This window comes from Littorina saxatilis, linkage group LG6, assembly GCF_037325665.1.
Source record: "Littorina saxatilis isolate snail1 linkage group LG6, US_GU_Lsax_2.0, whole genome shotgun sequence".
In the NCBI taxonomy this organism is placed as follows: Eukaryota; Metazoa; Mollusca; class Gastropoda; order Littorinimorpha; family Littorinidae; genus Littorina; species Littorina saxatilis.
The window spans coordinates 41,331,756-41,346,506 of NC_090250.1; the positions used below are offsets into that span (position 1 = coordinate 41,331,756).

The 14,751-nt window shown below is 41.5% G+C and overlaps 2 protein-coding genes across 2 annotated transcripts in view; both read left to right on the top strand.

Moving 5' to 3' along the window:
• LOC138968190 (uncharacterized) overlaps positions 1-2,680 on the top strand; it is a 3,103-nt gene extending 423 nt beyond the window's left edge. The window contains exon 2 of the mRNA XM_070340742.1: positions 2,126-2,680. Within this exon, the coding sequence (XP_070196843.1) occupies positions 2,126-2,332 (207 nt within the window). The 3' untranslated portion in view covers positions 2,333-2,680. The remainder of the gene's footprint in view (positions 1-2,125) is intronic.
• Positions 1-14,751, top strand: part of LOC138969231 (uncharacterized) — a gene marked incomplete in the record, with an annotated part of 180,191 nt that overhangs the window by 84,447 nt on the left and 80,993 nt on the right.

The following is a 14,751-nucleotide window of genomic DNA, read 5'->3' on the forward strand; positions in this document are numbered from 1 at the left end:
TTTCAGCGTGGCGAAATTTTAGCGCCGTTGTGACGTTTTCATCTTTCGCCGTGTTGATATTTCGCTTCTCCGTGCTCGTTGATCTAGTATAAACTCTACACTGAACAAAAAAACACCCTTATATCACCCTTCGATAGTACTGAGGAGCGACCTTGTGTACCTTACATTCATGGGGCCAAATTTGTCCAACCAATTTGTTTTATTTAACTTAGAAATTTGATTCATCCTAAAATGTTTTCCTTCTAACTCAAGGGACGTAACCACTCAGTACACGTTTTCGAAGAATTCGATTTTGGGGGTGAAATCTATTAAATTTTACCACCAATTTTCTTCACATGCAAGAAACTGACATGCTTTTCGTCCATAAATAATTTCACTTCTTAATTTTACCAGGAAACAACATTTTAGTCTTGAGTATATGTCGAGGGGGAAATATGTACACAGGCAAAAGATGAAATCGTGACACCGTACATTGTAGCGCTGTACATTCAAGCGCTAGAGGAAGACAGAGAGAGAGAGAGAGAGAGAGAGAGAGAGAGAGAGAGAGAGAGAGAGTGTGTGTGTGTGTGTGTGTGTGTGTGTGTGTGTGTGTGTGTGTGTGTGTAAAAGTGTCTGCGAAACTGCAAAACTGAGTGACTAATAGGCTTGATTGAGTTTATCCCACAAAAATCTATTCTTTACCTTTATTTCTCAATAAAGCGTATGAATTAAAATGTCCATTCAAATCACTAAAATCAGTAAAATGTCATTAAATGAATTAGATTGCAATGTGCCCATAATGAATAGCTGGAGGCGCCAGTTCAAGATCACACCGCGTCTCCTGACGTACTGAATAGCTTGTCTCTGAAGACGTCAACACTAGAACATGAAAGCAAAGGCGAGTCCTTCCATTGTTTCAAGCAGCCCCCGACCTCCGTCATTGTATTGTCTAACGATCGTCTTTATCCGTTTCTGTAAGTCTTTGTACTTGCGCCTTTTGGGCGCTGGAGCCTGGCCTCCCAGTAGACGTGTGACGTCCGCCTGGACTAGTGCCTGTTCTTTCTTGAGGGCCTCTATCGGCCTCCAAAGATTGGGGTAGCACGCCCCGACCACGTTCTGAAAGGCGTGATGCTACCCTTCACAGCTGTTGTTGGACTTGGCAGCATCAGTGAGAACGCGGTCGTGCATGTTCCACATGTCAATGGAGAACGTCGGCGGATGACGAGGACCACGACGGCGAGGTCTGCCAATATACGTGTCCTCAAAATAGTCGAAGATTGGTTGCCCACGTGCATCATACCATTCAGACTTGATCTGTAACTCACGGCGCTGAAATGTACGGCGCTGAAGTCTCCCGGCGCTAAAATGTACGGCGCTGACATCCCCCCGTGCTGAAATGTACGGCGCTAAAAAATACGGTGCTGAAAAGACGCTGCGCTGAAATGGTGGCGCTGAAAGGTATGGCGCTGTAGTGCTGGCGCTAAAGTGACGTGTTACCGACCTAAGCATCTTCAGCTCGCCATAAAAATATATACCCAGAAGGCTTTAATGTATGAAGTGTGTTTGCGTGCGTGCGGTTGTATGTGCGTGTGCGTATATGTGTGTGTGTGTGTGTGTGTGTGTGTGTGTGTGTGTGTGTGTGTGTGTGTGTGTGTGTGCGTGTGTGCGTGCGTGCGTGCGCGCGCGCGCGTGTGTGTGTGTGTGTGTGTGTGTGACGAATTCCTACGGCAGGCGCCTATACAACCTGGTGCCTGTGCCCATAATTCTTCAGCTGAGACGTCAGGAATCGGAAGCGCGCGAATATGACCAAACACATATATGGCTTATTTCACTCTCAGCTCCACTTGACACCAACCACCAGCTCTGGTGCCTTGGTGGCTGGGAGCTCAAGCACGAAAGCCAAACCTCCTTCGCGGCGGCCCCTTTTATTTATGTATCATTATTTGTTTCTCTCCTCTAAATCATCTAAAGTCGGGGTAACACCGGGGAACATGCCCCTTATGGTTTAACCGCGAGAGCGTTAAACGACATTGATCATCGTGAACTTTCTTTGCCCTGGGTACTCAGAGATTCAATTCAATTCAATAACACTTTGATATCTGAGTGCAACAAACAGAAATGTGTCGATCTGCTCTTGTGTTTTCAGGCGCATCATTCTCGAGATGGGAACGGAAAGTACGTAGGACTGGCAATGTCTCTCGTCAGTGCGTCTATTCCCCTGGCGTACTGTACTGTCTACACTCTTGTGGGGCCACTGGAGGACCTCACAGGCATGGTGTCCGTACCGCTGTGGCTGGGAACAGGACTTGGTTGTCTGTCTTCGGCATCCTTCCTCTTCCTTGGTCAAATTTAGCACATTCAATATTTTCTTGTCTTTATTCTCTGCTCGGGAACAGCTAGTTTTGGTTTTCGTTAATGGACCTTTCACGTTCTCATAATGGTAGAACATGCCAAAATGGCCGCTTGGGTTATATTCGGCGGCGAGAAACATATTTCGCATACGTTGACATTTTGTCGTTGTCTTTGTTGTTTTGTTGTTGTTGTTGTTGTTGTTGTTAAACAGTCTTGTTGATGTTACTACGCTAGTTGCTGTTACTATTGTTGCACGTGCCGCGGTTGTAGTGCTTGTCGCCGTCGTTGTTCTTGCTGTGGTTGCTGCTGTTTGTGTTGCGGTTGTGTTTGTTGTTCATACAAATAAAGGAATAAGAGATGGGTTCAATGCCATCTTTAAGCGTTGACGTGTCATGTTTGTGTTGACTGAATTGTTGTTTGATCGCGCTTTCTATCGACATTTTTTTTTAAATGTGTGTAGTATTATTTTATTGGTGTCAAATTTGATGTTTGATCCGTCATTTTATTTATGTATGTATTTGTATGTATATTTTTCTTTTCGTTTGCCACCCGTATATCAGCTACATTTAATTGTTCTTTATTTCAATGTGTGTGTGTGTGTGTGTGTGTGTGTGTGTGTGTGTGTGTGTGTGTGTGTGTGTGTGTGTGTGTGTATGTGTGTGTGTGTGTGTTGTTCAGTTTAGAACTGATATGGCTTCTTCGTTGTAAACAGCAAAATTAAAGTTATTTCGTGCTTTTGATGTGAAAACAACAAACATCCTAGGAAAATGCACTTTTCTAAGAATCTAACTGCGTGCGCATAACCCCCCGTCTCTCCCCCCATCCCCCCACCCCCAACACCCCCCCCCAGCACACACACGCACACACACACACACACACACACTTGTACTTATCTGTCCGTTCGCTCGATAGGAAATACGCGCGCATAAACATGAACATGTGAATACATTCACGGCACAAGATGATGTTACCCTTCTGCGTCTCTGGCAGCCGGCCTATAAAATAGACGGAATCGTCTCATCTCCTGCTTGCCATTTTGCCAAGCATAGATCATGGAGGTCAGTGATTTTTATCACGGTAATCGAAATGGCTAAATCAAAAAGCAGCCGCTCTATTTCCGGAATCTCTGCTTCCTGATCGGGTCAAGGGTGGACGAATTTGTTGGTCTACATTTGCTGTTCCTTGCCGTTCGTCTTGTGAAGTGCATCCCTCGTTCCACCTTCTCTTTGTGTGTGTATACATGCGTGTGTGCTTGTGTTTTAGAAAGAGAGCGAGCGAGACAGAGAGAGAGAGAGAGAGAGAGAGAGAGAGAGAGAGAGACTGTGTGTGTGTGTGTGTGTGTGTGTGTGTGTGTGTGTGTGTGTGTGTGTGTGTGTGTGTGTGTGTGTATGCTTTGGAAATGGAAATTCATAACTATGTTTCTGTAACCACGAATACGTTAATTTGCACCTTCGAATGTAACGCCCTTCCAATCAATCGAAAAATGAAACTGACAAGTACACAAGTTACGGCAAATTAGCTTTCTGACCGGAATGTGTGATATCAATTTGTTCGCTGTATTTTATGTCCCAACAAACGAAACGTATGACGAACTGCCGTAAAAGTCACTCACTCAACCTACTCATCCTCCCAGCAAGCAAGAAGACTAACATTCTGGATGTGACTGCTGTCAGATATGATATTAATATTAGACATTTCTTAACGTTACTGCACGCGCCATCAAACTAGGTTAAGGTCACACTTTCATCTTGCGAAGCGGTTAATTTGTTTGTCGTTGACACGAATTTTGTTTTCATTTGTACATTGACTGTGAGTTTATTCTCATTTAGGTTTGTTTTCTTTTTCTCGATCGACTGGTTTCATCTTTACTCTAACCACTGTCCTATTCACGTTGCATAAAACACACTGTAAATGAGGTATAAATCGTGAGAATCCCCATGAAAAAACACATGTAACCTTGATCCTTAAGGCCCGTCCATACACTCCCGTCCGACCCTGTCCACATTTGACTTATGCTCAAAACGGCCCACGTGGGAGCGCCGTAGCGTGCCATGATCGCGAAGCGTTATTTGCAGAAGAATAGCGCGTGTTCTAATTTCTATGACACAGACATAGAACGACGGAAATTTGACCAATCAGAGCAAACCAGAGCGATGACGTCAGCTGCTCGCGGCGCGGCAGTCGAATGCAACTGAAGAGAGACCCGCTCAACTGATACCGTGTTGTGAAAAAAATCGTCGATGTGTGGCCACTCGGCAATTCCCGCGCGACGCACAAAACGGCCTGCGGCGCATATAGAGCGTAAAACGGCGTCCAAATGTGGTCCCCGCTTTAGAGTAACGTAGTAAACCCAATCGATGAAAATTACGTCTCGTCTGCAAATACACCCAGGCAGAAAAATTATGATTAAAAAATATCCGAACGCAGAAATTGCCCTACCCAACTTATCTCAAACGCAATGTCGTCGGTTTTAGCACAGTGATAAAAAATTCAGCGGATTACTCACAATTTCATGCATGAGAATTCTTCCCTGGGTTTTATCGTTGTCTGTATTTATGATATTTCCCTCCTGCAGCCGGGCCCTTGCTGTGACGCAATTGGAAGCCATATTGTTAACCGAGACTGTCTACCAGACAGTCTCGGTTAACAATATGGCTTCCCCCGCCATTTTTATCACCATTGTTGTAAATTTGGGTCAGGTGTAGTAGCGTTTACTGCTTTTGGGCACATTTCGTCAGAGACGGCAACCTAAACCTAGCTTTTTGACGGAGGCGCTGCAGCGAACGCTCGAAACATGTCGGTTTCTTAGAAATCCGGGCGAAGACGATAGCTGCTGCGCTGGCATCCTTTGGAAAGAAATATATATTCAAAGTATGAAGTTCTACGGTTATGACCTATATTTATAATTTGTACATTTAAACAAGATTTCTTACAATTAAACTACGATTAAGCAATAACAGGAACGATGTAGCGTGAATAAGTATTCAGTCGATTGCATTTCCAAAGACATGTCATGATTTCTGTCCCCAGGAAAGATTAGAATAAAATAAAGTTCAATCTGAAGTAATTTGCGTGTTGTACATTTTCAGACAAACACACAATGATGCACACTCATTTTCATTTGTCAATGTTTTGAAGTCGTGTGACTTCCATTTAACGCGTTTCTGAATGTTTGTATTCATAGAAACTTAGCTACTTGTTTGAGTCTCTCTCTCTCTCTCTCTCTCTCTCTCTCTCTCTCTCTCTCTCTCTCTCTCTCTCTCTCTCTCTCTCTCTCTCTCTCTCTCTCTCTCTCTCTCTCTCTATCTCTCTCTCTCTCTCACAAACACACACACACACTTACACACACACACATTAATTCACACACACTGTCATGAAGTGGAATATGTAATTAGAGAGTTATTTTTATTCATGCGTGTTCTGCCCTATCTAATTCATTTAACTCTAATCCAATACACTCCACACACATAATTTGGAGGATACAGACTTATTAATTTATCCTTACAAAAGCAATCTTCACATCAAATAAACAGAAATACAACTATCCAGTTACAACCGTTCAATTCACACAGTGATATGGTACTCACTGTATACGTGGGATTATATGTTATAATAATCTTTCTTAACCATACTTTCTCAGTATTAGGTTATTCCACAAGAGCGCATGCTGACAGACACTCACGAGTTCGTAATTCTCACTGCATGCCGTCCTTTACACACTCTTGTGCCACTGAAATCCATGTAGATGCTGTTATCCATGTCTCACGTTCCTCCCCGAGAAACACTCCTTCTCGCGTTCCTCCCCGAGAAACACTCCTTCGCCCTCAGCGAAGAGTACCGGTTCGTCTCAACGACCAGTGTTGATGGGGACTCTACCGTCCTTCCATCTTCGCCGATGTGGCTTCTTGTCCTGACATCGTCACGAACTCTCTCCAGTGTGGGTTCCAACCCCCGGACACCGTCATGGAAACTCCTAAAGAATTAACCCAAGTCTTAATACAACATTCTCTTAAACCATCTCTTCTTTCTAAACTGTCGTGTATAATCTCTCTCGTTCATTCTACATTCACAACTAAACATTACACAAGTACTTCTGACATCATTCCATGTATGTCATTCCGTCCACAATCAATATCCACGCTTTTCTTAACCCATGGATCACTTAATCCATAAATGACACTACCATACATAGCATCAACATCTTAACATAACATAAATGCGTAACAACATTTATGTTCAAGAAATTACCCACCAAAAACGTAATACAATCTCAACGAGAATCCTCTTAAAAACTTCACACTAGAATTTAGTGCACTTTGCATACACTAACATTTACATTCCAGCTATGTATTCAAGCTTCAATATTATACAACATAATAAATCATTTACCTTAAGAGACCCGTCTCAAGAAGGAGTGCTTGTTCCCCGAACAAGACCGACACGCGCTTACCAACCTCCTCGGTTCTGAGTTTTAGACGCTGTGAATCTCCCAGTTCAAAACCAGCTATATTGCTCACACACGTAAACACAATTATGTCAAGTCAGAGCTATTTCCTCTTGAATCCCATGAAACCCGTGATATCGCTTCTAACCTGTCCTTCGCATCAACAATTCAATCTTTAGGGAGGTTAAAATCACGACGTGTTTCACCGCTCAACCTATCCTACTCACATCTTTGTGACACACACACACAAAGCACACACACATACAGGCACACACACACACATATTTAACCACGCGTTTCCCTCTCAATCCCAGTTTACCGGAATACATTCGAACTCAGGATAATACTCATATAATATGACTCGAACGAATTCAAAATTACATCGGCATCACCAATAAAACTAATCTTGTTATTTTTAATAAACTTATTCTTTTTCATTGACAGAAATGTCTAACACTGTCCGTTCTTTAAAGATATATTCCTTTCTGTGAATTTGTTTACCATCACAGGGCTGCGCAGGCGTTTACATATGATATAGGAGCATCAATTAACTTGAACACATAATTATACCAAAAAACAATTTTCTGGCAGTTGCCTGTGCAGTGTCAATGTTGTTATTGTTGCTTAATTCATTTTTCATATCAGCATATGTGTCAATTAAAAGAACATTATTCAGCCAAACAAAACTTGTCACTCAGGAATTAATAAGTATTACAACTTTGTGTGTGTATTTGTTTGTGTTTGACAAGCAGTATGAGATTATCTCATCCCATGTTAGAGCCTGGGCTGATCTATGATGATTTACCGGATAATGTTCACGCCAAGCAAGATATCTTTTATCGGTGCCTGGGATTTTGCGAATCAGAACATTCAAAAGCCGGAACCAGGACCTTGGCATGAAAAGTGTTAACCACTTATAAGACGGATCGTGTGAAAGTTCAAAATAATTACTTGACTGAGAATTATTTCCCGACTGAAGACAATAAATCCAGAGCTTAATTGACAATCTTATCTTTTTAATGACAAAACCGCTTGAACTTTGATTCCGGGCATAATTATGTTTGCATCAAATAGTACATTGGTAACGGAACTTAACAAAGTGGTGAATATTGTGCGTGTATGTTTGGAAAGGGGGAGGAATCTTTGAGAAACTATGTTTACAATGTTTCATCAAGTCAAGTATTCATGTAACCCTAGGGGTTTCTTGAAATAAATATTGACTTGACTTGACTTGATACCCGTCAGCGTAGAGTGAGTATTCTCTATATTTGTCACTGTCCGGCATCCTGTCTTTGTCTGTCTGTCTCCTAACCTCCTTCTTCCTCTCTGTTGTCCGCCCGCCTGTCTATGTATCTTTGTGCCAACTTGTTAAAACCCACTATGGAACACAATAATGTTCGCAACGAAAGAGTGTGTATATATTGTGGATTTATAAAACACGCAAAAATGAGTTCTTCCAACCAATAGTTATATATTGGCAAGACGGAAATGCCGATTCCATTTTTGTTTTAACATAAAAAAAAGCACATAACGCACATTCCATCTTGTGTAAACAGTTATGTTGTGTGCAAGTGTATGTGTGTGTGTGGGCATACTTATTCCGATCGGACCCTTTTTCAATTTGATTTTAAACTTTCGACCGGTGTAACACGAAATTTTTACTCCACGAAAAATTTATTCCGGAGTAAATATTTTGTACGAAATTCTTACTCCGAGTACACTTTTCGTTCGAGAAAAGAACTCCCCAAGGCACGAAAAAATTACTCCCTCCACGAAATGTTTACTCCCCATTTTTTTTACTTCCAGTAAAAATCTCGTACGTAATAATAGGATGCGGGCGAAGGGATAATGCCAATAAGAGATCTCGCGCACACGAATGTCGCGCTACCCTCCTTCCACCCCTTCCACCACCAAGACTAACAGGGGACAAGGGAGTAAACATTTGTGCAGTAATTTATTCGTTATTTATTCGTCAGGGGAGTAACATTTTTGTACGAAATGTTTACTCGGAACTCACCTGTCTTGGGGAGTAATTTTCTCGTGTAATGGGGGAGTGCTTTTTTTCGTAAAGGGAGTAACTTTTTCGTACGAAATGTTTACTCCGGAGTAATAATCTCGTGGGAGTAATTTATCGTGTTACACAGGGCAGCATATTATTCGTTTGTTTTGATAAGCTGTGATATTAAATGTCAGCTTGCCACAGCATCCGCATTATCAGCACATTTCTCACGTGCAAACAAGCACGTGGGCAAATAAGGACGTTCTTTGTGCGCACCTGCTGATATCACATGCCCTTTCGTTTTAATCAGGATATATCACTTATCATGTTTGCATGTTAGACCTCCACTGTTTATCTACAATTTTAATAGCAAATCCCCATTACCGTTAAGTGTCAAACTAGCTAAAAGCATGTATTGAATCTGCGCACATACAATGCAACATGTTTGCAAGGTTATTTAGCTCTGCAATAATTAATTTAGGAAATACACGTAAAGCCGTGCAGTAAAGTACGAGGGGGACAGCAAATGGATTATGTCGGACATTCCCAAAGCTGCTGCCATAAAGAGGTTTGAAAGCAGAGTCTTAACTTTGTAAGGTCTAGGTCTTAATAGAAATCATTTGTCAGAACATTTTGACAGCAGCCATATAAATGATAAGGCACGCGATTAGTGAGTTGCTTTCTAGTTATTACATAGATTTATTTGCTGACATGTGAAGTAGTTATAGCTCGAGATGGCAGCTAGGACAACAAACTGACGGTAGCAGCAGGTTCAACAAAAAGTAAAGAAATAAACAGACAAAAAGCAAAAACAACAGAACAAAAAATGAAGACACAATCCTTTTAAACAGAGTTTCAACAAACAAATTATTCACTGTGTTCAATGCGTTTATAATCGGGTTCCACAATAAATCTCATTAAGAGAGAACAACAACAACAACACGATCACCATCTTCACCACCAACAACACCAACAACAACAACAACAACACCAACAACAACAACAACAACAACAAATATAACAACACCACCACCAACAACAGCAACAACTACAACAACATCATCAACAACTACTACAACAACATCACCAACAACAACAACAACAACATCACCACCACCACCACCAACAACAACAACAACAACAGTGGACAGAAAGACATGAACATTTGACTGAAACAGGAACACTTGGTAGCAAACCAGGTTCTATTCACCAATATCTACTGTACACATATAATGCTAGAATAGTATCAAATATATAGCAATATAATACAAGGTTGTCGTCACCAAGACTGAGACTGGTCTTTTTTGCACAGAATCAAATGACGACATTTATAACAAATGACGTCATTATCAAGATTGGTACATAACGTATTATTGTGCATAATTTCTTTGTGATCCGTTGTGTTTTCGTAAAGATACAGTGTATTTAGTCATGTAAGCGAGAGACACTGGCCTAAAAAATGGCGTCAAAAAGCACATTTTCAGAGAAGGATTTTCGATCCTACATCAAAATAAGAACGGCACTTGGTAAAACGGCCGGTGACATACTTGAAGAGCTGAGAACTGTAAGCCCAGGCACAGCACCATCTCGCGCGACAGTTTTTTCGGTGGGCAAAGCATTTCTCAACAGGGAAAACGTCTGTGGAAGATGCAAGGGGAAAAGTGAAGAAACCACCTGTAACCGACAATAAAATGGTGTCCCATGTGCAACGGTTAGTTGATGAAGATCCCCGAGTGAGCAGTCATTTTATCGCCGAAACACTGGACATTTCGTCGTCGTCTGTCTTGAGAATTTTAAAACACAAACTTGGATACACAAAGGTGTGCGCGCGATGGGTACCACATTTCCTCACTGAAGAGAACAAGAGGTGTAGGGTTACGTTTGCCCAACGGCTACTCAAGATATACGACGGATGTGATCAAAAACGCTTGGATGAGATCGTGACTGGAGACGAAACTTGGGTGTACTTCTTTGAGTCAAAAAGAAAAGCTCAAAACAAAGCATGGATAAAAAAAAGGTGCCAATGCCCCTCGGATTGTGCGAAAAAGTCGCTCCGGCAAGAAGGTTTTATACACAATATTTTATAACACAAAGGGCGTCATTTTTCAAAAACCACGCGAAAAAGGCAGAAGCATCACTGGGGTGTACTACAAGGAAAAAGTTCTTGCTGGCATCGTTCGTTACTACAAGAGAGCCAGACCAACTACAGGATTGAAAAGGATCAAATTACTTCATGATAACGCACCTGCTCACAAATCCAAGGTGGTGAAAGAGTACCTGGAGGAAGAAAACTTTGAAACTTTGCCACATCCTCCCTACTCTCCTGATCTTGCACCCTGTGACTTTTTTTTGTTTCCTCATCTGAAAAGACAATTGGCTGGGCGTCGATTTGACAGTCGATCAGCCCTCGGATCGGCTGTTTTCCAGTGTCTGAACCAGGTGCCAAAAAACGGCTTCAAACGGTCATTTCTTGACTGGGTCCAACGACTTAAACTGTGTGTAGCCGCTAAGGGAGAATACTTCGAGGGTTTGAAATAAAAAACAACTGCATCATCTAAAGATTTCCCGGTTTTTGTGACCAGTCTCAGTCTTGGTGACGACAACCTTGTATCTTTGATAGAACGCAGCAGAACCGTGATAACGTCATGTTTCTATTTCTGACCTTTTCTCTGTCCAAACACTATTTAAAGTGTGCAGCGCAGTTAAAGGGGTGATGTGGCACACGCGTCTAAAGAAGATTGACTAGAAATCCATAGTCCCGTCTCGGTTAGTAAGGTCAAGTAACGCACTTTCGATTGGTTTTCGTAGTCTTGATATGAGCTAGACAAACGGCCGTAAGCTTTTGGGATTCACTTATGGTTAATAATAATAATAAGCCAGTAATTCAGCAATCACTTGCTGTTATACTTATCAACATGACTGCTTACTTGTCCGTGCCTATACCTGCATAGTTACTGCGGTTGCTTGCTACCTACCTGCTATTATAGCTGTTCTTGCCCCTGTGTGTGGGCTGGTTTTCTTTCACTTTATTTACGATTCTCCTTGTTTCTGTGTGTCGTAATATATAGTCCGTAAACCGCCGTTTGTGCTGTTAAATCGTTTGTCAAGTAGTCACCTTTAACCAGTTCTTGTGCTTTACCTGCTGATTCCCCTACTTCCCTTATCTTCCTCAAATAAGCCTGGTTGTTCTCTCAGTGCACAAAGAGATAGACTGTAAGAGCTTTGTCCTTCCCTTTAGTGACTTAACTTGTGAGCCCTTATAGTTTCCACCCTTGTTTGTTCTTTGTTCTGCCCCCAGTTATTTCATTACCGTACTTTCATTTCATTGTGTATGTTCGCGTGAATATCATTTCCTTTTGCGTGATTGTGGTACAAAGTCAGCGTGTCGTCAGTCCAGTTTTTACGTCATTATAAAACGTCACGTTTTTAGTCGTCATATTCGTTTCGCCCTCAGCGGCTTTTGTGTGTGTTTTTTCCGACGCCAAATAGGGTATGTACGCGTTTACTTTAGTGTTGATTTCCTGTCTGTTTCTTTATAAAGATTTGCATGTACCTTTGCTCTTTATCTTTCCTTAGCACCTTTTTTTGTCTCTGTATCCTCTGGTGTTCACTGTCTGTTGTTCTCTAATTCTGTCTCCTTCTTTCTCTGTTCAGTGTTTCTGTCTTTCTCATTTCTGCTTCGCTTTCTGGTTTTCTCTCCTTCTTGCTCCATCGTTCTCGTTTGTTTTATTGTTTGCTCTCTGTTTACGTTCCCTTTTTTGTGCAGTTTTCACCGGACGCAGATCAACGAAAGAAGGAAATAAAACAAGACAAAAAAAACCCATCTGTGTTCGCGTTGTCCCTATACTATAGTCAGAATTACCAAAGAAGCCGCACTTACAATAGCCATACACTGCCTCTTTACAACATGTACATACCCACCAACCTATCTATCCATCTACCTACCTACTTACCTTGACATGAACTAACTCCCTTACCAAACTACCTGATAGCCAATCTGACTATGATATCTACCGATCCTACCTCCGACCTATATATATACCTTTATCCCCGAGTACGCTAGTACTTGGGCTCAGCAGACTTTAATTGTGTGTCTGTGTGTGTGTCTTTCTCCACTTAACAGCTTATTGCTGGGAAACTACTGGGCGCAGTTCGTTCAAAAGTTGATACACTAACTTGATAATAGGTCCGATTGATCGTATTAAAACTTCATAATGTTACCTGGGACCTAAATGCGAAATAAACCACAAAAACGACTTGGCCGTAGGAGGAGTTCACACCGGCGGGGCAACACGCAGCCATTGAGCTGATAGAACAGCCGAACGCGTCACACAAAAATACGTCATGACAAAGTTACACGCAAAGCGAAAGAGACTTTGACGTCATTTACTTTTGTTCGGAATTTTCCGTCTGTTCCTAGCTTGTCAGTGAAGACCTGACGTGAGTAAGCTTACCCAAAACGTCTTTGTTCTCTATTCACATTGCAGCTGTGAAATAATCAGTCTTGTGTCTCGGTCGTGTAGGTACAGAGTTTGCTTCTGCAATCATTGTGTTCGTGTTGATGACGGCTTCATAAGACAAAATAATCAGCGAATCTATCGCGAGGAAGACGTTTATGTACAAATCACCGAACCCAACCCATTTTTTGTGTGCATTTTTCTGAAGAATAAACTACATGTGGTTAATTTCATCCGTTTAATGCTTGTCGAAACGAGCCATAAGGCTTTAGAATAAAAGATTTCACGCATTGCTTGGCCATCTGATCACAGATGAGGTCGCAGTTTGTAGGTTGAATCTATGAATCGGCCAGAGATAGATCTGCATTTCTGGTCAGAAACAAACATTCACACCACCGACATTCCAAACATTTATATTTATTGAGCGAGCCAGTTTGAAGAGTACTCGGGTCCAGCGCGAGCGTTTTTTATTCATTTTGGTTTTTACCAATATACTCATTCTCAATAAAACTTGGCTAGTCCAATCTAGTTCAGTCATTTCGATGCAGTTCTGTTCAATTAGTTAATGACAAGTCACCATTCACTCTCACCCTCTTACTAACACTGGGAAGTCGATTGTAATGCTTGGTTAGTCTAGTTCTGTTCAATTCAACTCACAGTTCAGTTCAACCTAGTTCAATTCAATGTACAGTTCAGTTCAATGTACAGTTTGGTTAAAGCGAGTTCAGTCCATTCCCTACTCCGGTTCAACCTAGTTCTTTTAAAGCAGTTGCTGTCTAAAGTATACGTATACGATCCTTTCTTTTCGTTTGTGTTTGTTCATCTTTTTTTTATTTGCACCACTATCTTTGATTTTTAATTGAAATATTTTTGGAGTAGGCTACACGTAATATGCGTCAGTCCTGTATGAAATACGTTTAATTGGAACTCTTCTCCCGAGAAATTCTATCAGCGCGTATTTAATAAACTCTTACCTACACCCCCTGCTTTGGATATGACCGATCACTTTTTGATCAACATGTACAGTACCCGGCGAAAGAAACGCAACTCATTCGCGCCCACTGTTGCAAGTGATTTTTCGTCATTTTCAAGTTGTCGTAAAATGTGAATTAGATAAGGTACATCAAAAAGGAAGACAGATTCGTGGAGGGTATTTTACTGGCTATACGATTAGTAATTATTTCATCGTTTTATTGTTTTATTTTTGTAGCATGTCAAAGTGACACGTTCGCCTGCAATCACGACTCGCTTGACCCCTACCCTGTATAGCACAGTATATGAACAGATAAAACAATAAAATGATAAAATAATATCACTAATCGTACAGCCAGTAACATATCCTCCACGAATCTGTCTTCCTTTTTGATGTACCTTAGCTGGTTCATTTTTTTTTTTAAATTGAAAATGACAAAAAATCACTTGCAACAGTGGGCGCGAATGAGTTGCGTTTCTTTCGCCGGGTACTGTACATGTACATGACTCGCCAGAGAAGGCGGACAAGTTGATTGGATAAAATTGCC